This window comes from Lontra canadensis, unplaced genomic scaffold (assembly GCF_010015895.1).
Source record: "Lontra canadensis isolate GAN:19392208 unplaced genomic scaffold, GSC_riverotter_1.0 scaffold19, whole genome shotgun sequence".
NCBI lineage: Eukaryota > Metazoa > Chordata > Mammalia > Carnivora > Mustelidae > Lontra > Lontra canadensis.
This window is the reverse complement of record NW_022631013.1, coordinates 16,294,789-16,320,339: the sequence shown is the minus strand read 5'-3', so window position 1 is coordinate 16,320,339 and position 25,551 is coordinate 16,294,789. Positions and strand designations below refer to the sequence as shown.

The 25,551-nt window shown below is 40.7% G+C and overlaps 1 protein-coding gene and 1 pseudogene across 2 annotated transcripts in view; one reads left to right on the top strand and one right to left on the bottom strand.

Moving 5' to 3' along the window:
- INVS (inversin) overlaps positions 1-25,551 on the bottom strand; it is a 171,357-nt gene that overhangs the window by 78,336 nt on the left and 67,470 nt on the right. For both annotated transcript variants that reach the window (XM_032860706.1, XM_032860707.1), the window contains exons 4-7: positions 13,956-14,129; positions 10,364-10,531; positions 6,070-6,250; positions 3,029-3,138 (exon numbers count right to left, since the gene is read on the bottom strand). In XM_032860706.1, coding sequence (XP_032716597.1) covers positions 3,029-3,138; positions 6,070-6,250; positions 10,364-10,531; positions 13,956-14,129 — 633 coding nt within the window. The remainder of the gene's footprint in view (positions 1-3,028; positions 3,139-6,069; positions 6,251-10,363; positions 10,532-13,955; positions 14,130-25,551) is intronic.
- LOC116869452 lies at positions 17,864-18,212 on the top strand (annotated as a pseudogene).

The following is a 25,551-nucleotide window of genomic DNA, read 5'->3' as shown; positions in this document are numbered from 1 at the left end:
AGTAGAATTTAGTGATTCATCATTTATATACAACACCCGTTGCTCATCACAGCAAGTGCCCTCCTTAACCCCCATCAACCCATTTAGCCCATCCAACCCTCCACCTCAGCTTATTCTTTATAGTGAAGAGTCTGTTTTATTGTTTGCCTCTCTCTCTCTTTTTTCCCCCTATGTTCATCTGTTTTGTTTCTTAAATTCTACACATGAGTGAAATCATGATTTGTCTTTCTCTGACTGACTTTCTCTGTCAGACTGTCTTTCTCTGTCTTTCTCTGACTGACTTATCTCACTTAGCATAATACTCTTTGGCTCCATCCATGCTGTTGCAAGAGGCAAGATCTCATTCTTTTTTATGGCTCAGTAATGTTCTGTCACATGTATGCCTCATCTTCTTTATCCATTCATCAGTCGATAGACACTTGGGCTCTTTGTGAAATTTGGCTATTGTTGATAAGAGTGCCTAACAGTTTTAATGGGGGCTAACATTCACAGCATTTTAAATTGTTTCCTTCCTTGAGCCTCAGATGCTTACAAACTTTTAGGGAGAGCATAGTAACTCCTGCTTGGATGGAACTCCTTCATTCTTTCAGAAAAAGGAAAATTCTGGAGGCTGTGAACTGGCCAAAAACGTGTCAAGTGTTGGTGCTCAGTACTCTAACGCAGAAAGAAATTCAAGGACTCGCTTCATGCAACCTTTCATTTTCCAGATGAAGAAATTTAGATTCAAGGTCATATAAACATCGGTGGCAGATATAGGAGTAGAACTCAGAGCTCAGTCACAGCACGCTTTCCACTGTACACACTGCTTCCTAGTCTTAAAATTCATTGTTGAGCTGCGGAGGCATTACAGTGTCATGCTCCTGGGATCTAGGGTATATGCCTAGTATATGCTAGATTCGAATAAACACATGGATTTTAAAAGCTGATAACTAAGAGTATCCACTACATTGGATTTGTTGATTATGATAGAAATGTTATCATAATTTAATAAATAATAGGACGCCTGGGTGGCTCAGTGGGTTAAGCCTCTGCCTTCGGCTCAGGTCATGATCTCAGGGTCCATCTCAGCCCACATCGGGCTCTCTGCCCGGTGGGGAGCCTGCTTCCTCCTCTCTCTCTCTTCTGCCTGCCTCTCTGCCTACTTGTGATCTCGCTCTGTCAAATAAATAAAATCTTAAAAAAAAAAAATAATAGGTTATATTTTTAAAAAGTTGGTAAGGTTCTGGTTTGTTTTCTTTTTACTAATTTGTAAACATTTTTTAATTGGGTATGTTTTCTTTTTTTTTAAATGATTTTATTTATTTATTTGACAGAGATCACAAGTAGGCAGAGAGACAGGCAGAGAGAGAGGAGGAAGCAGGCTTCCTGCTGAGCAGAGAGCCCGATGCAGGGCTCCATCCCAGTCCAAGAAGATCAAGGGACTTGAAACTGAGCTTAGAAGATTTGCAGAATTACTGAAAAATCATCTCTGTAGTCGGCAGATTATCCAGAGCAAGTATTTTTTTGAATAAACATCCATAATGTTCTGTCATTCCTTTTTACTCCCAACAGCCTCAGTCACTTAATTGCTAGCATCTGTGCACATGTTATTTGGAGCCTAAGACTTGAATTCAAGATCTTGGGCAAGTCAATTAATCTCTTGAAACATTGGCTTCTTCCTCTGTAAATTAGGGAAAACATGTCCTCTCACTGGCTTGTATTGAAGTATGAATTGACTTCTGATTTCCACAGGTTGATGAGGCTGGGCCAGTGAATTTCTTATCTATCTGGAGCAAGAAAGGGTCTGAGATAATAGAATGATGGGAGACAGTATAAGAAAATGGTTTACCAAAAGTCTGGGTGATAAAGTTTTAGAAATGTCAAGAAGGAAGTTTGCTCTGGGTATCAGAGAGAAAGAAAGTTGGGAAAATAAGATATTTTAGCAATCTGAGTATTTGACGTATTCGGTGATGCATTGGGGAGGTCTGGAAGATGCAATTATGCTTTGCTGACGACAGCATTCTTATAATTTAATGAAACCAAAGTTTTCACTGCACACACCCACACAGAAGGCATAGAATCAACTCGGACTGTTTTGACGTGTGCATCTTTGGTTGAGTCTGTAGTTCTTGGTGGCCACTTACTCAGAAAGCTGAAGCCGCCTAGCCCTTACATACTGCTGGCTAGAAGCAGTGACATAATGGATTAGAAAATGCTTTGTAAACTATATAAAGGGTGGCAAGGGAAGAATTAGCCATATTCAGTATCTTTGGAAATAATAATTCATATTTTTGCTTTCTCAGCTGTATAATGCATACAATTATTAGCACTAGCAATAGTAAGAATGCATGGCATTTCTTGTGTACCTGATCTGTACCAAGAACTACACTAGGCACTGTTCACAAATTTTCTGTAATTCTTACAACAATCCTGAGGGAAAAGATATAATTATCCTCATCTTACATATGAAGAAACTAAGACTGGAGAGGTAAAGAACCTTGGGCCAGGTCATCCAGCCATCAGAGAGGGGAGTCAGGGCACTAAGCAAGGTGGAACCTGTTCTAAGGCTTTGCCATATTGCTTTCAGGACAATTACGGAGAGCTGAACTCAGCGCATATAAAATGTTAGTGCCATAAAATTAACCAGAAATGGAAATATACTTACACAGAATGAAATGTTACACTGAACAGGCAATATAAAACGGTCTTACAATTTCCTATGACTAACAACTTTACAAAGAGGAAGACTAACCCTTGCATCTCAGCCAGAGTTAACGGTGTGAGCAACTGTTAAGATATAATTGGGACACAAACACAGAAATGAGTACGTGCAAAACTGAAATTTGGATAAGATCAGTGGATTGTAGGGATGCCAATTTCCTGTTTATGATACTGTTTCATACTTTTGCAAGATGTTCCCATAGGGGTAAACCGGGTGACGGGTACATGGGATCTCGTTGTTTTATTTCTTACGGCTGTGTAAGAATCTAGAACAGCATCAGAATAAAAACTTAATTAAGAAAAAAGAGAACTGTCATGTTTTACTTACGGCAAAGTTACTCTGAGCTGCATAGTGCAAAGGTGTCGCTCCTTGGCTGTCCGATGGGATGGTTCCAGACTTATTTCTTTCTAAAAGGAGATGGACGATCTGTGCGTGGCCTGAGAGCAGACACGACAAGGACTGAGCACATTAAAGGACCACTTAATTTATAATCTCTTTAAAGGGAAATTTTCTGAATAGCAGCCCCTAGTACAGCCTCTTCTAACTTCTCACTAAAATACTATGCTAACATGGAACAAAGGCAAACACAACACTAAAATCTTAATGCTTCAATCAGAAAGGAAATAACAATCATTATAATTGCTAGAGGGAGGAGAAGCTGTACCAGGTATCAGCTCAGTGCATTTCGTGACTTCACCTTATGACACTGCCCACAGAACAGGCGGGAAGCCGGCCCCTGGCCGCCGTCACTGTCCCCAGTTTCCAGGTTGCACCGCGCCACTGTTCTCTTCCGCGGTTCAGGAGGACGTGCTACCACACGGTCTCCTGTGATCTCTGCCGCCTCCTCCCAACTCCCTCTGTCCTCCCCCCCTCCACTTTTTTCACATTTAGGCAGTGATTTCAAGTCCAAGGAAGCACGTGGCAGGAATGATGAGGTGGTGGCAGAGGAAACATGCCGCGGTGTATTCATTCAGGAGGTTGTGGTTTCCACAAGCGAGGGGCTGTAAGGAGGATCAAAGAATGAACAAACCCGAAACCAGCAGATTTGGGAAACCTAAATTTCAGGCATTCTATTGCCTCAGCGCAGTGGGGACCTGGGCGAGGAAGATGCCCTATTAGCAGAACAAGGACGCACTGCATGAAAACCAGGCAGAAAGAAGGAATCTGAGTGGGAGTCGCGCTCCTCTACCAGCTCCCACACATGATCTGAGCTGCGATTCCTGGAGATGGGCAAAGAGTAGGACCACAGGCAGGCTATCGGGACACATGCCATCTTGTTGGAAAGATGAAGAGGAAAAATTCAGTAAAGTCCGTATGAAAACACACTATGGCGCAGGGAAAAAGGAACATCATTGCAAAGATGAAGCGTGTACCTCAGAAAATGATCCAGAGGAAAATTTCAAGAAACTGTCTGGCATCCTTGACTTGTGCAAAGAGATGGGCTCTATGAAATGAAACAGGATATCCTAAAAAGGACATAATCTGAAATGAAAAGGTGATGGAAGGAGGGGAAAAGGAAATAAGTCGAGATACAAAGAAATTTGGATGAGAGAAGGAAATCAAAACACAACCTAAAATACAATCGATGACGGGCAGAAAGAAAGCAGAACTTACAGAACAAAGTCAAGGTACTGATATGGAGACAAATTTGGGAAATCCTCTTAGGATGCCAAGGAAAAGAAAGAGGGGATGACACTGCATATTGAAATGTGATCTAAATAATAATTTTAAATCTGACAATAAAACTGAATGCAAATGCAAAAGTATTTTAGAAAGACGCAGTGTGTAATCTAAAAACTAAGTCCATAATAATAACTGGGAAAAACTTCAGATTATATTAACAAATACTAAACAAATGGTAAGGAAAAGGGTGCTAAGTGGAAATCAGTAGACGTAGTTTTGCTTTTAACAAAAAAACTCAGGTTTTAAAAAGTTTTTGATGAATTTTAAAGTAGAATCTAAAAATCCTCCTAGGGACAGCTGGGTGGCTCAGTCGTTAAGTGTCTGCCTTCGGCTCAGGGTCCTGGGATTGAGCCCCACATTGGGCTCCCTGCTTGGCTGAAAGCCTGCTTCCTCCTCTCCCACTCTCTCTGCTTGTGTTCCCTCTCTCACTATGTCTCTGTCAAATAAATAAATAAAATCTTAAAACAACAACAACAACAACAAAAAACCTCAAGTCTCTGGAAGAGCTTGCCTCCTCTTAAAATAAATAAATAAAAATAAAAAAAATAAAAACCCTCCTAAAACATTAGGCAATTCAAAACCAAAGAAAAACAAACCTAATCTATATACCAAAAGGCAGAAAACAAAGGAAATTTTGGGGGGACCCAAAATAAGAGGGAAAAAACCCACCAATAATAAGGAGCAGAACAGCAGAAAAAAGACCAAATTATATACATTATAACAGTGACTTTTTTAAAAAGACTTTATTTATTTATTTGAAAGGGAGAGAATGAGAAAGAGAGAGAGAGTTAGAGTACAAGACAGGTGTGGGGAGAGGCTGAGGGAGAAGCAGACTCCCACTGAGCAGGGAGCCCCATGCAGGACTCCATTCTGTGGGACTCCAGGATCATGACCTGAGCCGAAGGCAGTTGCTTAACCAACTGAGCCACCCACGCACTCATAACAGTGACTATTAATGGCTAAACCTCCTTCACTAAAAGAGAAAGGCTCTCAGACTGTGTCCCCTGCAAAATCAGACACATACACATATTTACATTCTTTCATGTGACAGAGTGAGCCCCAAAAAGGTTAAGTAAAAGGCTTACTGGGAAAATATGAAGAAAACAAATAACATATTATAGTATTTGTACAAACATAAAATTAAAGTCCCTTCCCAAACACATAGGCATTGAATGTGAAAAGATTATTTTATATTTACATTTGTTGATGAATGTGGATGACTTTATTTTTTATTTTATTATTTATTTATTTGACAGAGATAGAGAGAGAGAGAGAGCACAAGCAAGGGGACTGGCAGGCAGAGGGAGAAGCAGGCTCCCTGGGGAGCAAGGAGTCCAATGTGGGGCTCGATCCCAGGACCCTGGGATAATGACCTGAGCCGAAGGCAGACGTTTAACTGACTGAGCTACCCAGGCACCCAAATGTGCATTCCTTTTAAAATACAAATTAAAACATGTTAAGACATTATGTTGAAATTAAAACCAACATATAACAGAGAATGTATTTGTAGTACTAAAATTTAAGCATAAAACAGAGGGATTTAAGTATGAGATGCCGCATATCAACTGAAAATTAAAACAATTAAATGGGAGGTGGGAGCCGATGGGGTAAGGGAAGCCATGGAAAGTTTCTTGTATTCATGTAGTTCCTCTTAGCGTTGATCCTTTGATTCACAGTTAACTCACCTAGCAAAGCTGCCCAGTGAAGCGGGGTTCGAAATAAGTTATCGTAAGATGTTATATTGCAGCTTTCATAGGAGGTCAAGACATCAACCACTGTCACATTCCCATCAGCAACTGCAAAGTGAAGGGGGGTCCGACCCTCGTAATCTTGCCAGTTCAGTAAAGACTCCGTGGGAGCAGCATCCTATTTTTAAGGAATTGAAGATGTTAGACACATATGGAATCCTCAATAAATCACACTGGACATATGTAGTAACTGGGCGATTTTCTAAACTTTCTCTCTTAGCACAAAGTGGTAAAGTTCAAGAAAAAAGCATACATTCTAAATCTTTAAAAACTGGTCATGTTTAATCCTAAAAAAATGCAGAAAAGAAACAATAAACACCAGTACTGATTATCCAGATTAAATAGTTGTCAATATCTTGTCTAAGGTGCTTTTGTATCTGCTATGGGTTCAGCTAAAGCTGCATGTTTTGTACTTCTGTTATGTATCTGTACATCCATAACAATACGTAAATTATGTATGTGTGCTTTCAATATTTATACCTTTGAGTTTATACTCTGTATATCCTTTGGCCATTTTTTCTTTCAGTGCTATACTTCTGGGTATTTATGTTGATACTAGTTCATTTGTTAAACCACAACTTAATTACCCCTTCTCTTACTGAAGGACAGTTAGGTTATTTACATTTTTCCCATTATTAACAATAACGCTGCATTGAACATGCTTTCTTTACAGGTCTCCCTGTAGCCCATGCGTGAGATTTTCCTCTAGCCCAGACACCTAGCAGGGGAATTGCTGGGTGGAAGGATATTTACATTTTCAGCTAGGTATTATCAAACTGCTCTCCAAATGGTTACCCTAATTAACACATCCATGATAATGTGTAAAAGTTTTTATCTCCCCACATGCAGGCAACATGCCGGCACAAATTCACCCCTTGGTATTATATCAGGCTTACTACATTGCTTCCCTTGTAGGTGTGGAAAGCATTTTGCTGATGTTTTAATCTGTATTTGTTTTATGAATGAGGTTGGGATTTATCGTATGTTTATGGGCTGTCCTGTTTAAATCGACAGTTCACATTTACTCGTTTTTTTCTATGAGGTCTTTGTAGCCACTGGTTAAGTCCCCTTTCGAGAATAAAGGGCTTCTTCCCCAGCCTCTATGAGTGTCATAGGCAGATGAGAGCTCTGCGGCTGCTTCAGCTAGACGCGGCTGCCACCCATGAGGTCGTATTCCTGCCCAGATCAGGTCATATGCAAAGCCAAGAGGTCCTACCCCAATGTGAGAACTCTCCAAAGGGCCACTCCAGGTTTAGAGCTGCCTGTACAGTCACCCTATTTTATAAAATCAGTGCATGAAAGTAAAAAAGTATAAAAAAATAAAGAATAGTTCGGAAGGGCCTAATAGCAAAATGAAGTGGAGTCATTTATCTAAATAAATCAGCTCCCAATTAAAAAAATAAAATCAGTGCATGAAAGGTATTATAAGCACCTCAAAAAAGAGATGCAGAATTTTACCATGGTGGTATTTTGGGACTTTGAATCTCCCAAGGACTAAGATGTGTTTATAAGGGGGGGGGAGCCAAATCTGTGAGGAAATAAGATATTATGAGTGACAAGTACTCTCTAAGGATTTCAGATAATGAAACTGACACATAAAGAATATAAAATAACTATCTAAAAAGCATGGAAGAAAATAAAAAATGAAATAAAAGGTGAGCAAGGAACAAAAACTATCAAAAAGATGAGGCAGACATGAGAAAAACAAAACAAGAAGAACTTTTATTTTTAAAATTTTTTTTAAAGATTGTATTTATCTGACAGAGTGAGAGTAAGCACAAACAGGGGGAGAGGCAGCAGACAGAAGGAGAGGGAGAAGCAGGCTCCCCGCTGAGCAGGGAATCTCGATGCTGGGCTTGATCCTAGGAGCCTGGGGACCTGAGCCGAAGGCAGACGCTTAACTGACTGAGCCACCCAGGCGCCCCTCAGGTAGAACTTGTAGATGTAACAATATAATCACTAGGGTTAGAGGCCCAGTGAAGAAGACAAACAAGGGAGTGGACTCGGTGGAGGGAAGGCTCGGTCAACAGGAAGGCACATCTGCGGTCCTAATCCAGGACACAGCAAGAGAGAGGAGAGAGTGGATTGAAGAAGACAGGAGACACGGATAATAAATGAAAAGGTCTAAAATATGTGTAACTGGGACCCTAAAGGCAGGGGTATAGAGAATGAAAGAGAGGGAATATTTAAAGAGGTAATAGCTATGTATTTTCCAGAACTGACATGCAGAGTATACACAAAACAGGACCAAAAAAAAAAAAAAAAAAAAAGCCCCATCCCAAGCCACACTGTAGTGAGACTGCAGGATACCACACAGAGAAGAATATAAAAGTGGTCTGAGAGAAAAGATAGATCATCTGTAAAGTAAGACAATTAGACCAATAACAGACTCCTCCAGAGGAACAATGAAAGGCAGAAAGAAGCAAAATAATAGCCTAAAAGAGTTGAGAAGTAATCAGTGCATATACAAAATAATTTTATCTTTTAAAGTCTAATTTGTGTGTTATAAATGGATAGGGCTAAATATTGGACTACCATAGCTTGTAAGCTGGAATCTAAGGAGTGATTAGAAAGCCCAAAGAGTCCACTGATAAAAATTCAAAATTAGGGGCACCTGGGTGGCTCGGTGGGTTAAATAAAGCCTCTGCCTTCGGCTCCGGTCATGATCCCCAAGGTCCTGGGGTTGAGCCCCACATCAGGCTTTCTGCTCAGTGGGAAGCCTGCTTCCCCCCCACCTCTGTCTGCCTCTCTGCCTACTTGTGATCTCTGTCTGTCAAATAAATAAATAAAATCTTAAAAAAAAATTCAAAATTAATAAAAAGTATAGCAAGCTTGTTAGATGCATATGCTAATGAATAAAAAATATCAGCTGCATTTCTATGCACCTGCAACAACCAATTACATATATATCCTAGACATGCTAAAAAAAAAAAGTTCAGGGGCACCTGGCTCACTCAGTCAGCAGAGTATGCAACGCTTGATCTCAGGGTCATGAGTTCAAGCCCCATGCTGGCTGTAGACTCACTCAAAAAAAAAAGTTCAAAGCAGCACTATTAAAAAAAAAAAAAAAACGATTTATTTATTTGAGAGAGAGGAAGAGAGAGTCCATGCTGGTGGGGGGAGGGGCAGAGGGAGAGAATCGACAAGCAGGCTCCCTGCGGAGTGCAGAGCCGCTCTAGGGGTTCGATCTCACCACCCTGAGATCATAACCTGAGCCAAACTCAGAGATGTGGGGCGACTGGGTGGCTCAGTCAGTTAAGTGTGGGATTCTTGATTTTGGCTCAGGTAGTGATCTAGGGTCGTGAGATCGAGCCCTGCGTCAGGCTCCACACCCAGCATGGAGCTCCTTAAACTCCTCTGCCCCTTCCCTGCTCCCTGTGCACATGCTCACTCTCTCTCAAAAACAAAAACAAAAACAAAAACAAAAACAAAAAACAAAACTCAGGGATGAGTACATGACTATTTGTGGTTTCCATATTCTTTATATCTTACGAGTATTTTACAAATGCTATCTCCATGCAGTATTTAATAAGCACAAGTATGAAACAAAGTCGGGGGATAATGAACACAAATTCAGGGAAGTGGTTGATGGGGGACAGGGCAAGCAAGGCCCAGGGAAGAGAATGTTTGGAAACTGGCACACAGGAGGGGCACCTGCATGGTGCAGTGGGTGGTGTCTGACTTGGTTTCAGCTCAGGTTGTTGAGACTGAGCATGGAGTCTTCGTGGGATACTTTCTCCCTCACCCTCTGCCCCCTCACTCCCTGCTCTCTCTCTCTCTCTCTCTCTCTCTGTCAAATAAATAAGTAAATCTTTAAAAAAAGAAATTAGGGGCACCTGGGTGGCTCGGTGGGTTAAGCCTCTGCCTTTGGCTCACGTCATGATTTCAGGGTCCTGGGATCGAGCCCTGAATCGGGCTCTCTGCTCAGCAGGGAGCCCGTTTCCTTCTCTCTCTGCCTGTCTCTCTGCCTACTTGTGATCTCTCTCTGTCAAATAAATAAATAAAATCTTCTAAAACTTTTCAAAAAAAGGAAAAAAGGAAATTGGCCCATAGGAAATTCTGTGACCTTAAATAGCAGCGCTAAGATGTTGTATTTCTAGTGTGATGAGTTCACATGTTTGCTGGATTTCTTTTGCTTCATAATTTGAGTGTCATGTATCTGCTTTTGTATATTGGCTATTTCATAATAAAAAACTTCCATGGAAAGGTCCGGCAGCACCACCGTACTCACCAGAATGCATCGCACTGTATGAACGGCGCTTGGATCCTTGTGGTTGGCTGCCCAGTGAAGGGGGATCTTGCCTTCCACATCAGGAATCCCAATGTTGGAGTCATGCTTGATAAGCAGCTTGACGTGCTCAGGGTTGTTGTAGTAAGCACTCCAATGCAGAGCTGTTTGCTGCAAAATTGAGAGAGTCTCCAAAAAACAACAGTAACAGAGTAACAGTAACAACACAACAAACTTTTCCTAAGCTTTCATTGTGTGACAAGGCACTGTTGTAAGAGCTTTATGTATTTAACCTCCGACAGCCATCAGGACAATTCTGGGGGAGGTTAGTACTCTGGAAGTTGCATGTGACTGATGAGAAAATGGAGCCCCAGGAGGAGGAGTAATCTGCTCAAGGACATAAAGGTAGTAATTTCCAACATAATCTCCAGCTGAGATTTTAACCCTGGCGGCCTGAGTCCAGAATCTGACCTCTTAATCATGACAGGCACTTAGGTCATTAGGTACTAATCAATGAGATTAATAATACTGAGAAAAAGATAAGCAGCCCAGTGGTTTATGAATAATTATCAACAAAGCAAGTGGCGATTTTGATATTACACCAAGCACTCTAGGACTTTGATAGAATGTTTTGAATTTCAGTATCTATCAAAAAGATCTCCATGCACAGGAAATCACGGATCTGGAATCCATTTCTTACATCAAAGTACAAATTTAAATTTAACTCTCATTTTACAGGATAAATTCTTATACCTACTACTGATGTGAAGATACATGTTGAGAATACAGCAACACTTGCTTTATTTTAGATAGAAGTTGAAAATGAACATCTTGATGGGGTACCTGGTTGGCTCAGTGGGAAGAGCATGCAACTCTTGATCTCAGGGTCATGAGTTCGAGCCCCATGTGGGGGTATGGGGCTTATTAAATAAAAATGAAATAAAATGTTCCATAAATAAAATTTATTTTACAAAAAGAACATCCTGAACTTGTTGGCATTGCTTTGAAATCCCCTTTGCTCTTCTCATAATAATAAACCAATAAACCATAGGAAGATTTCCCTACTAGAAGAGTTACTGAGGGAAAACAGAAATGGTTGTGCTGTACATTATCCCTTACAAACAGCAGCGTCATCAATTCAGTCTAGACTCAGATAATTTAAACAGTAGGAACCAAGCTCACTTGCTACACTGAGAACTTTAAATGTTAACAAAAGTGGTATTCATGGAAAGTGTACCTATAGGTATTTAATATGAAGAGTTACTCATTACTTTTTATGTAGTAATGATTACAGAACAAAACAGTCACAAATGTAAATAGCAAATAATTTCCTATAGCCACATTTTTTCTCTCCCTCCCTTCTCCCTCCCCCTGTCCCTCCCTTCTTTTTATTTATATTTTTAGTAGGCTCCATGCCCAAGATGGGGCTTGAACTCACTACCCTGAGATCAAGAGTTGGATGCTCTACCGACTGAGCTGGTCAGGCCCCTAGATCCACATTTTGAATAAACAACACATGCTGTTTCTGTAATTCTTTTGCTATGTTATGTTTGTTCTGAATATATTTGCTGAAATGTAACATGAGACTTATTGACTCTAACAGTACAGAGTTCGGGATGTATTTTCTTCATCTTTGAAAAATTTTTTTCCAGTAATTATTATTATTATTATTTTTTTACTGTGGCAAATTGTAGGTAACAACTGTTTTTAAATGTACGATTCAGTAGCAAGCACATTCCCACTGCTGGGCCACCAGCAGGACCTTCCGTCCCCAGAACTTTTTCATCTTCCTGAACTGAAACTCCAAGCCCATTCAACAGTGATACTCAATTTCCACTTCCTCCCAGCCTTTCACTCAGCATAATAACTTCAAAGTTCATCCATTGTGTAGCATGTGTCAGATTTTTATTCCTTTTCAAAGCTGAATAATATTCCATGGCACGTACTGCATTTTGTTTCTCTAACCATCCAGCGGTGGACATTTGGGCTGTGTTCATCTTCCCGCTCTTGTGAACAGTGTTGCTGTAAACATGGGTGTATAAATAACTGTTCACATTCCCGATTTCGATTCTTCTGGGAACATGCCCAGAAGTAGAATGTGGGATCATAGAGTAGCTCCATGTTTAATTTTTTTTGAGAAATTGTCACACTGTTTTTCACAGTGGTTGTGTCATTTTATACTCCTACCAGCGCAACACAGCGTTCTGATTTCTCCACATCTTCGTCAAAGCCTGTCATTTTCTGTGTTTGTAATAACAGCCATCCTAAGGGGTGTGAAGTGTTGTCTCATGGGTTTTTTTTGTTGTTGTTCAGTTTTAACATATGATATAAAATTATTGGTCTGTGATGCACTGGAAATTTAAAGAAAATACAAAAAGCAGATCCTTCCCATTAGATGGGTCGAAAATCTCAGCTCTAGGCTTTTGTCTTGCTCTCTTCTGTGTGCCTGTCTAGATCTTGCAGATGTGATTTCCATCTGTCTGACTGGATAACTTCCCACCCTGTTCAGTAACAGAAGAGTACACAAGTACTGGAAGATAGCAGGGAGGTCCTAGAAGATACTGGGGAGGACATTTTAGAACCTAAAGACATCTGTGGCTTGGCAAGTGATTAACAGGTCTTTGTAGATTTATCAATGTGCTTTTTCAGCAAAATATTAGCACTACAAATGCTGTGAATAAGGAATAATATTAGTTTATAGTCGCTGCAAAATAAAGTCAATGTTAATTTCAGAACGCTGTGTTACGTAACAACTAAACAAAACCTGAAAATGACACGAAGAACCTGTGAGAATAAAGGGATCACTGGAGGTGGACCCAGTGGGTTTAATCCCAAGAGTTTTAATTACGTGGGAGTGTTGGAGTTAGCAAGGCTCCATGATTCAGTGCCTGGTCGAAAGGAAGAGGACTGCTGCACTCGTCTAACTAAACACCATATTTTTTTCGTGTAAAGAGTGGTGAAAGCGTTGATTGAAACAGTGACCGGCTTGTACAAGCTGGTGAAAGTTAAGAGCTGGGAAGATCAGAGATCTGGGCATTGTGTTAAACACTATATGTGTTCTCTTACTTTATCTTCAACAACTCTGTCATTCCCTTTTCACATAAGAGAAAATGGAAGCGTAGAGGAGTTAAGCAAATTTGCCCAAAGGTGCAGAATGGGTTCCATTGTGGCTTCTAGACTGAAATCCAAGGAGTCTGATCCTAAAACCCAGGCCATTAAACCACTATGGGCCTCCTACGTTGCCCCCAGCCATTTGGCCATCACAAGTCTAACACCAATGGTAACTAGCACTACTAGCTATCAAAAAGTGGGGTCTGCGGGTAGGCCTGGGTTGAATTCTGGTCCTGACACTTGGATCTTGGACAGAACTTTAATCTTCCCCATCTGTGAAAAGGTGATTATACTACCTGCCGAACGTGGCTGGTAGGAGGATAAAAGGACCAAATTTAAGTGAAATATTTCACTGGGGGGGGGGTACAAAGAAGAGGATATGTTCCAGTAAGTGATGAGTGATAATTCTTCTTGAGGTTTTACATCATAAAAGGAAGCATTTGCTCGTTGCTCTTATTTGCGTCCAATTTTGACAGTCCCTTACCTTGTTCTTATCCTGTGTATCCACTTCTCCAGGTGCCGTAAACTTCAGCAGGAGTGCCAGACACTTAGGGCTCTTGTGCCGGGTGGTCAAGTGCAAGGGGGTCATCTCTTCCAGATCCTTTTGCATCCAGTTTGCTCTGCGTGTGAGTAGGAGTTTCATGAAACGATAATTCCCCTAAATAAAAAATAAGAGACAGGAAGAAGAAATGTAGTCTGGGGCCGAGACATTTTCTAAATTTTAAAATGTTTTCAATATTTTAACTATTCCGTTCGAGTAAAAATATTCAGGTAAATTGACCAAAGGAAAAATACTTACAATTCCACTACCCTGTCAATTGTTTTCCTTTTCCATCTTCCCTTCCGACCACTTTCTAGTGCATACAGTTTACACAGTGGCTGGTCAACGCTTCGTTGTGTTAAAGCATTACCCTTTTTTAAACTGTTCTATTATTGTTTCTAATATTTTCTTTTCTAGAAAATGCTACAATGTACCTTTATTTCCCCACGGTTTTTCTTAATTTTCTTCGTAAGAAGAAATGATCAGAAACCAATTTGCTGGGTCAAAGGAGTTTGCACATTTCATGGTTTTTGGCGTATTTTCCAAATTGCTATCTAGTAGCAGCAAGGAGGTGGGTTTCGACTCATTCTGACCAATATATCTATCACCTATTATTAATATGCAAAGTATAACGACCTTGTGAAATGAGTGGTGATATAAAACTCCAATTTACAGGTGAGGGGAGTGACATTCACAGCGGCTGAATGCTTTGTTCACCATCATCTGGTTCATAGCATAGGTGGTTAGTTTTCTTGGAGAGAGCAATGTATAGGTACAACAGAGACAGAGGCATCTTGTTCAAAGTCTGGGTCCCAGACTCATCCGGTCACCAAAACACCAACCCAGAAGTCACTGCAGGCTGTCCCCTTGCAGGCAACACTCTCCGTATCAGTTAAACCCTCCAATCTGGTAGAATCAACCCATCTGGAGAAAGCAGTTAAGCCACAGGGACTAGAACAACACACCAGTGGGGCTCCAGGTCAACCGCACGTGTGTGTTGTACGGGCGCTTTGAAACAGAACTAAACCCTCAAAAACTGGTCCTTTGGAGCTCCTTCCCAAGATCTAGTCCCATATTTCCAATTCTGGTTGGAGCCTCTAGTTCACTTGGTACCAAGCCTGAAGTTCAATATGACCAAACTATAGCAATAGTTAGGATCAAGTTCTGTGCCTTCTTCATGCCTACTTATCTCTCCCTGTTCAGAGCAGAGTGGCAGTCGGGTTATCTGTCCTTTTCATCTTAGAGATCTTCTACATACTTAACATTGTTGGAAATGTGTTTTTTTTTTTTTTTAGCATTATAACTCATTGATATTCTACCATGAGTGGCTAGTAGGGTTAGTAAGAAGATACCTTTCAGTGAAGCAGCACACCCCGCATTGTGACAAATGTCTTAGGCAAAGGGGATCAGCCAGAGGGACAATGAGGTGCAGAAGGATGAAGACTTGTCTGCTCACCCACAGGGGCAGCGACAGGATTCAACTTAGCTCAAGGGCTGGGCCACAGGTAAGAATCAGGGGCTAAGCAAGCGCCCATCAGGCTGTCTATATTAGATGGGCAGACTGACAATGGACGGAAAAGCAAAGTGATCCCGCTCAATTATTTCCTCTCAGAGAGGTTTTCCTTGACCACCCTAATGTGGGATCTTGTTTTGTTATGTTTTATTCTAGCACCTTCCCATTGCCTTCATAGTACTTTGTTCAGTTTGTAGTTACATACATGTTTGCTTGTTTCCCTTCACTGTGATCTCCATCACAAGCTGTAAGCGTCATGAAGACAGAGACGAGGTTCTACGGAGCACTGGGCTCGGCATAGCTCCTGGCACAACAGAGGGGCTTACCTGAAGGATGGAGTCAATGAGAGGGAAGAAAAGACCTTCCTGAGGTTTTTCTTTTTGTTTAAAAATTCTTAATGTTGCTATAACAGATAATAATAGTTAAGCATCCTAATTCTCAGATCTCTGGTATTCGGTTACTCTTACTTTTGAATGTTTTATTTATTTGGGCGTCACTCATTTGGCTTTCTCATGGCATCCAGGGCCAGCTTTTGAGAGGTGAGGTGCTAAAATTTCCTCAAGAGGGCACCCTGCTCTAAATCTCTTGCCATCTGCTCTTTGAAAAAAGAAATGATCCCTGGCAAAAACAAATCTCTATATGGTACTTCCTACCAAAAAATAAGGCTTGACCTTTCTGAGCATAACTTTTCAAATATTACGGAATAATTAATCATGACCTTTTAAAGATATTCAATCAGACAATCATTTTGATTCTGAAATTTAGGGAAAAAGGGAAGAAAAAGAGAGAAACAAGAATATGTCCGTGGGGGTGACTAATGACTTACAGACGCAGTGCTTACACTGTTCTGAGGATTCAGTTTGTTACAGCATGATGCCCTCAGTAACCGTATTTATTCATTCACTCAAAAAACACTCACTGAGCCCTGTCTGAAGCAGGCGACCTAGTAAAATGTTTACACTAAGCTTTACTTATTACAAAGCTCTTTGATACAGATTTTATCTTTGCTCCTCATCGAAGCAACATGGAAAGGTTTTACAGATGAAACAAAGTATTGTCCTGGGCTCCCACTTCCTCATCTGCGGAACAGGGATAACAGTACCCGAGATTATTGTGCATATGAGAGGATAAAGATCCTACTTGTGCACAAAGCCAATGCTTGGTAAATGTTTGCTAGTTTTATTATGAACAGTCTGCCAGTGTGGAGGAGGCAACAAAATGTAGCCAATCAAGTGAACCAAGAATGGCTCATGATGGAGCATAGAATGATCTGACTACACATAGCACACACACTTCAGCTGGTGATTAACTCAGCTGGAGAGGTTAGGAACAAATAAAAATAAAAATAGTTGGAATGTTATCAATAGCGGTTTTCTGAAAAAAAAAAATTTTTTTTTACATTGAGAAAGATGCCTATATTCTGCCTACAGATAATGATGACATGGGATCAATAAGGGCATACCCAGCAGGAATTCAACTGGAACCCTGGGGCGATGTCAGCTTCTGTTCCAAAGGACAGAGACACAAAAGAGGTCTTATCTACAAATGCTGGGACTAGAAACACTATAATCCATTTGGACCACGGTGAACTTCCAGGTCTCATGAACAAGCATTTATTAGATGCCCAGGGTGTGCAAACTCAATTCTGAGAATGAGTGGAGGGAAGAGAGAATTCTAAGAGTTAAAATCAGGAGACGATTTCTAGTGTCAGTGGAAAAGGGGAAGATACCAGTTTGAGACAGAAAGCTAATGTGATAACTCTCTGAAGGTTGTATGAGTCTGGGGACCCACATCACAGACAATTCTGTCTCCTGCAAAGCCCTCTCATATAAAAACAAACAAACACAATGCTTAAATGTTTCCTCAATATTCCTTGGAATTCAGAATTCTTAAATTTTCTGGTTAATTCTTAAATCCAAGAATAAGGAGGATTTGGAAGTTCATCTTTTAGCACCATCTCTCAGGGACACACAGAACCTGATCCTGAGGTGAACACTGTTTCAGGATCTGCTTTTATAACTTCTGACTGAGTAGGAAACAGTGTAAGAGTGAATGAGATAAAAGATGAAGAGAGTATATATACTTTATCTTCTTTAAGATCTTATTTATTTGAGAGAGAGAAAGAGACAGCATGAACTGGGGGGGGAGGGGTAGATGGAGAGGGAGAAGCCGACTTTGCATTGAGCAGGGAGCTCCACTCAAGGCTCGATCCCAGGACCCCAGGATCATGACCTGAGTCCAAGGCAGATGCTTAACTGACTGGGCCACCCAGGGGCCCTAAAGGGGGTATATATTCTTAAGAAAACGGGTGGTACTTTTCCAACCAGGGCCCAGCAGAATGGTTCCTACAAAAAAGGGTGGTGAGAAGAAGGGCCATTCTGTCATTAGCGAGGTAGTGACCAGAGAACACACCATCAACATTTACAAGTGCATCCGTGGAGTGGGTTTCAAGAAGTGTGCCCTTTGGGCACTCAGAGATCCGGAAATTTGCCTTGAAGGAGATGGGAACTCCAGATGTATGCACTGACACCAGGTTCAACAAAGCTCTCTGGGCCAAAGGAATAAGGAATGTTCCATACCATATCTGTGTGCAGTTGTCCAGAAAACGTAACAAGGATGAAGATTCACCAAACCAGCTCTAAACATTGGTTACCTACGTACCTGTCACCACTTTCAAAAATCTATAGAAAGAAAAAGAAAATTGGTGGTAGAGAGCACAAGTAAGAGAGCTGAAGTTATAGAAAAGACCTGATTTAGTCACTAAAAGGCCATTAACCCTAATGTGGTCAGGTCTGTTATGCCACTGAAATGAGAAAACATTTGCTAATGTCTCTGAAACATTGAATAAGATGTTTTCTTTTGTTAGGTAGCCATAACCCTCATCTTAATCTTCCCGTATTTAACAAGAGCTTCTTTTGTCTGTAATGAAAATTATTATAACATTTAGATTTCCCCTAAATGCATGAAAAGGACTATAATATCTAAAAGGGTAAAAGGGGATGAAAAAGTTCTCTGACCCAGAGAACAGCACTGGAAAGGAGTCTGGGAAACATATCAATCCAAAATGCTACTTTTAATCTTACATTTTTTTTTGTCTGTCCAGTTCTCTCAAATGGACTTTTTAAAGAAAAAGCATATAGTCAGTTAATCTTAGTAACAATAATTTAGGAGTTTTGAGTGAAATACCTTGATATTTTCCTTTAGATTTTTTATTTTTAAGAAATAAAATATAACAGATACGGTTGATACTCCCTTTGTGCTCATCTCCAATTCCACTACCTTTTCTCCTTTTCTAGAGACTACTATCCTCAAAAAGGTGTCTATCATTTCAATGAATGCATTAATACTCTTGCTTCTTATACATATATGTATCCATAAGCTACACAGTATCGCTTTACATGTTTTCATTCTTTATATAAATAGTAATGTATGAGTCACTTGTCATCTTTTACTCAAAAGCAGCATTTTTGGGATTTATCCAAGTTGCTCTGATTCACACATTTTCCCTGGAGAAAGTATTTTGTCATATGATAATAACTATGTCTTTATTCTTTAAAGGAATATTTAGCATGTTTCGCATTTTTCACCATTCCAGACAGTAAGTACTGTAGTAAATTTTCTTGTACATGTCTCCTGGTAAAATGTGCAAGAATTTCTGTAATTGCTGGGTTGAAATTGCTCTTAATTTTTTAAAAAAGATTTTATTTACTTGAGAGAGAGAGCATGAGAGGGGAAAGGGTCTGAGAGAGAAGCAGACTCCCAATACAGGGCTTGATCCCAGGACGCCAGGATCATGACCTGGGCTGAAGGCAGTCACTTAACCAACTGAGCCACCCAGGCGCCCCTGAAATTGCTCTTTAAAGTTCCTACTCCGATTTATATTCCCAACAGTAACGTACAAGAATTCTTGCTTCTTCACATCCACACCACACTTGTCATATTTGTTACCTTTTGCCAATAAAATGGACACATAATTGCTTTTTACCGTGGATTTAATTTTCATTTCCCTGATTGAGATGGAATGTTTTTATATGTTTATTGGCCATTTGCTTCTTCTGTGAATAGCCTTTTTGTGTTGTTTACTCACTTCCCAATTTAGCTATGTGTGTTTTTCTTAATGATCTGTAGGAGTTATTTACATATTCTGGATACTAATTCTTGGTTGGTTTGCAAATATCTTCTCTCTTTGTGTGGCTTGTCTTTTGCTTTGTTTATGGTCTTCAATGGGGAATGCATTCATGATCTGAATAATGATATTGCTAGTTTTCTTAGTATTAGAGTTCTTCATCTATTTCGGAATTTTTGTTTGCAGGCTTATTTTAAAGTGAAGATTGTTTGTTGTTGTTTTCATTTTTTTCTTTTTCCCTCTCCCTCTCTCTCCTTGCTCACCCACCCAGCTGCACATCCACTACTGGCCCACTAAGAATCTGCTCTTACAATGCTCACTCTAGCCCTGTCTCCAGTGATCTGAGGGATGTCTTCCTTGTCCTGAGGCTTGATCTCTGTCCTGCCCCTGCCACTACTCTAGACAAAGAGCTTCCCCTAAAGCAATAGCCTCATATTAAGGTAAAGAATACCCTGCCCGCCCCCCCAATTCTAAGTATTTTCATGGCTTTAGTGTGCATATGACCACTTTTCACTTGCTTAGTGGGAAAAGGAGTGTTTTCCTAAACCGGAAGTATCTGAAATCATATTCGACAAGACTGCTCTCTGTTCCTGGTTAAGTGCTTTAATCATGAACTTCTAGACTACTGACAGCTGACCTTCAAAACATTCTGAATCTCCACCTTTACATTTTTTCTCCAAAGAGCTACTGTATTTTCTGTACCTGGCTCCTTGGGACCTTTGCTATGTGGTTCCTCTTCAGCTGAAACAATTACTTGAACAGACTCCAAAACTTAAGACTTGGCTAACCCTGCCTGTAGCAGCCCTTCTCCCTACTGAAACACAAAAGAGAACAAAGATTTCCCCAATCCAATACCATACTTTGGGACCTACATGTTTCCCAACTAAGATCTTTGCATTCTTGTTCTGTGTCCTCATCACTTATATTTACTCTCAGTGTACTTGAGGAGAAAGCAACTGTTGGACTATATTTACAAATGTTCACTACATTTTTGGTTCACTTATAAGTTTGTATATAACTTTGTCTTGGAAACATTATAAAAAATATATACATATGTATATATACACATATATACATACACACATAGTAAATAGTTGAGATTGGGCTATACTACACTATAGTATATACTATACTATAATACATTATAAATATATATATATACATCTATATGTGTGTGTATGTGTGTGTGTATATATATATATATATAAGCACATACGAATGTAAGGTAGGCATTCTGTCCTATCTCATTCCAAACCTAATCACATTATGTACCCAAAGATATATTATTTATAACTGAAATGGAAATACAGAAACATGATTTATTATTAATTCTAATATTTCTATAATTATATATTTATAAACACTCAAGGCATTTGCAATATTAATTTTTTTTAAAAGACTCACTATCCCTAGGAAGCATTTAGGTCACAAATATTAGTGATCTCATTATATCAAATTTTCCTGTAATGGTTGCAGACACAAATGAGTCTTGGAAATAGCACAGGAGTGCTGGGAACAGCAATCTGCCATGGGTCCTGAGTGTCCCTGCATGTGTTTACTGGATATGCCAAGAATGCAAAGCCTTGACTCCTCTTAAGCCATTTTTCAGAGTTGGGTTTGCAGCCAGCAATCTTGAAGGACATTAATATCATCCAGGACATCAGGTCAGGGGATTCCCAAAACTCAGTATTTCTCAGATGTCATGCAAATCCATCGTGTACCCAGTGTCTACCCAGGTCCTCTGCATTGCTCCCACAGATCTTGGGGGCAAGGGAAACTGATGCAAGCATGCAAATGCTCATATTACTTTGCCATCAGTAAGTAATAAAGCTTTTTTGCTCTCTTTTGGTAGGTTTGAGTCTTCTGCTGGTACCCATGGACAATTCATTGTCTTGTAATAAATTAGCATGCGTTAAAGAAAATGTAGGGTAAAATTAAATCCAAGCCCTAACAGTACAGGCAGTGAGGAAGGGTTTCTGACAAAGACATAGTTTCCTCAAAGAGTCAGGACAAGGGCCCGGCAGGCCAAGTTCAGGGACAAGAAGAGTCTCTGAGATGGTGCTCAAGTGGTGGGCAAGGTGGGGGAGGTAAGAGATCCCACTGTCTGGAGATGCAACATGGGGGGGTTTGGGGGTAGGAAAAGAATAAATGAAACAAGATGGGATCGGGAGGGAGACAAACCATAAGAGACTCTTAATCTCACAAAACGAACTGAGGGTTGCCGATGGGGAGAGGGTAGGGAAAGGGTGGTAGGGTTATGGACATTGGGGAAGGTATGCACTATGGTGAGAGCTATGAAGTGTGTAAACCTGGTGATTCACAGACCTGTACCCCTGGGGATAATAATACATTCTATGTTTATAAAAAAAATAAAAAAATTATTAAAAAAAAAAAAAAGAGAGAGGGATCCCACTGTCCTATCTGTTAAAGAATCTAAATGGCGGCAAGTAGAACTAAAACCAGGTGCCCAAATGGTGCCTTGGTCTCTGCTCACCTTCCTGTGGGCAGGCAGAGGAGGGGATGTTAACATGACCATGGGAGGGCTTGCTGAAGGCAGTATGGGTGTGGCTGCTGAGACAAGGAACCAAAGTGGAAACTAATGGTGAGAGCAACAAGGAATGAGCAGCTGCTCAAAAGTGAAAGCAAATGCAAAGACTTGCCTAATAGCATAGAGCCAAGTGCATCTTGCACCTGATCCCTGCTGTAGCCTTATTTGTCTGGCAATGAGGACAGAGCACTGGGTATAGAGGTGGTCACTGTCTGAAGCAAAGCTCCTGGCTTAATGGTGCCCTTGATGCTCTCTCTGTCTTGCCTGGTTTACTGATAATTTGGCCAAGTTAAAACCTGATGGTCTCCACTAGGAGGCAGCCCAACCTCAATGACAACTGGGAAGACTGACTGGTAAGGGCGAGTCAGGCCAGTGGGCTGAAATGAAGCCATCATCCTTACCTTAGACAATACTCTTAAGGACGGGGTATGTTTTTATTACCTCTTGGGTTGTTGTCAATGCTCTAGTCATCTGGTCTGCCACTTGGAAGGCTATAGATGGCAGAAGATTAAAGATACTCCTTTTTGTGGTTACAAATTACAGAAACAATTGCAGCTGCCATTAAACAGCCTGAGTTTCTCATGTAGATGCCCACAGTAAGGGCTCATTCTCTTATAAGAGCAACTGGAATCAGGTTGCTGAATAAGCCTGCATTGCCCAGGTCACTGGCCATGTACCACCTGGATCCATCACTGCACTAAACATAGCAATGAATCCATCATCATAGATGAGGCATAAAGTAAAAGGTATGTGTTTGATGTAGAAGCTACCACTGCACGCCAAACTTGTGATTCTTCTATGTAAGCCTGTTTTGTGTGTATGTGAGAAGGAGGCCACATTAACAGAGCTCCTGCCCATTCCTTGCAAGGACTTTTGACAACTTCTTGTCAAGGCCACCTCATGCCTCGCCATGGCCAACATTTTTCAGGTTACAATATTGTTGCTCCAGCCTGATTAGCCCACACCAGCCATAGGACTGAGACCACTGAATCAAAATCATTTCACGTTGTGGAGTTTCTAGACCAGCTGACTGTATTAGTCTGATTATGGTGTACCTTTTGTCACAAAGACCACCAAACAATGGGCCAATGGTTAAGGTATTTGACTGGCATTCTATGCTCTCTACCACCCTCAAGAATCTGAAATTGTTGAGAGTGGGCATGGCTTCCTCCAAAGTAAAATAAAAAAAAATTTCTGGGGGTGCCTGGGTGACTCAGTCGTTAAGTGTCTGCCTTTGGGTCAGGTCATGATCCCAGGGTCCTAGAAGTCCTCCTCCTTGTGTTCCCTCTCTTGCTGTGTCTCTCTCTGTCAAACAAATAAATAAAATCTTAAAAAAAAAAAAGAAAAAAGATTTCTGGTTCTACCTCAGTTACCTCCTCCTGGTCCACACAACTAAGAGAGGCAGTTTGGCTACTGAATGTGACCACCCCTAGAAAGACTTCATATCCTCAGGGAAGCCTCCTGATAAATAATCAGAACAAAAGGAGTAGGGATTATACATACCTATTTTGAAAATTTGGGATTTTTCCTTGCCCATTCCTGGTTATGATGCTTATCCCTTTCCCCTAAGAACTATCCCAGGCTGGCCTGGTTGGTACAGCCCCTGGATGGCAGCCCAGACAAAAGGGGGCTTAGAGATTCAAATTTTATTTTGGTTCAGTCACCTGGATTTGTTAGATGGACATGGTCCTAGATCAGAAACATTCATAATGACCACCTGATTGAGTACACTGTTTAACGACATCTTCCTACAGTGTCCACATGGGCCAAAGTGGGGGATATAATGAGTCTCTGTAAGTTTGTTCCATATGCACCAACCCTTCTAGATGAAGGGTATGGGTACAAGTAGTAGATGACCAGAGAAAAGGTGAAGAGTTATAGTCATTTGGATGGGATACACTTCAGCACCTGGGAAGGGAATACCTTAGATCCTGAGAGGCACAAGGAGAGAGAAAATAACTCATGTTCTCTCTGTCCTCTGGATCCAGCATTGCATCCTGGATATTGTTTGCTGCCTGAATCAAAGAGCAGTTGAGGCTAGCATTATGATCTGTTTCTTATGTCTGTCATTGCCACTAACATGCTATTAAACAGAAAGGTTCAGGTGGACGTGGATGGTCCTAAAATCTTCTGCTGTGCTTGACACCATCAATGGCAGCTCCTGAATGTGGTCCCTTTGTACATGTAGAAACACAGGAATGGGCTCAACCTTACTTTAACCTAATGGATACAAATTCATATGTCTCTCCTGATGTGTGAGAAGCTTTGGGTTATGCCATACATGACAATCAAGCTGTAACTACTTGGTGATATTGCCCATGAGGCATAGCCAAATTAATGTTATGGGGACACAAGTTTAACAGCAAATCAAATTTAATGGTGAATTTAACAGCAAACCAAATTTAACAGCAAATTTTCAGGTTATATGTTTGTATGGGGCAGAGAGGACCATGAAATATGCCTCCATTAGTCCATCTAGTGCTTCCTGTAATTACTGGTAATCCCAGCAAAGATCAGCAGATCAATCAAACTTCCTTGCATAAGTCATAATAGATAATAGACTCATCTTAGAGTGCATCCTGGTTGTATAAAACAAGACCTACTGTTTCCCCTGGTATTTATTAACAGTTGACTTAATCCAAGACACTGAGGGCCATAGTTGAATCAATATTGCGGGTTGTTCTCATCCTGCTGCTTTGAGTCCTATTAATTAAATGTCGTAGGAGACATATTAAACAGATTTGTTTTCAGCCTCTGCTGGTCAGATTAATCAGAGTAGCGGATGGAATAGCATGCTCATGTCAAGAACATGTAGGACTAAGTGATGGATTGTTGGGAGAGGCAATTTACCATGGACCCTAGTCATCTCTGCATGTTGGGTTTTGTTTTGTTTTTAATATTTATTTTTTAATTTGAGTTGTGAAGTTGGGGGTGGGAAGACAGAGAGAGAGAGTAAGTGGGGACGAGGGGCAAAGGAAGGGAGAAAATCCCAAAGCAGACTTCATGCTGAGTGTGCAGCCAGGTTCAGAGTTCAATTTCATGACCCTGAGATTATGACCAGAGCCAAAAACAAGAGTCAGATGCTTAACTGACCGAGCCATCCAGGTGCCCTCATCTCTGCATGTTCTAATGCCAAAAATGCAAAGTCCTGACCATTCTCAGGGATGTGTTAGCAGCAATCAACTGGACAGATGAGGTCACTTTTTACCTCCATGCTTAGTTATTGCTTATTATAAAAGCAGCAGATTCCTCAGTTCTGATGGAAACCTACCATGTGTACATCATTCAACTGGGCCTTCTGAAACTCCTTCATTATTCTTCGGGGCAAGGGAAATCAATGCAAACATATAGG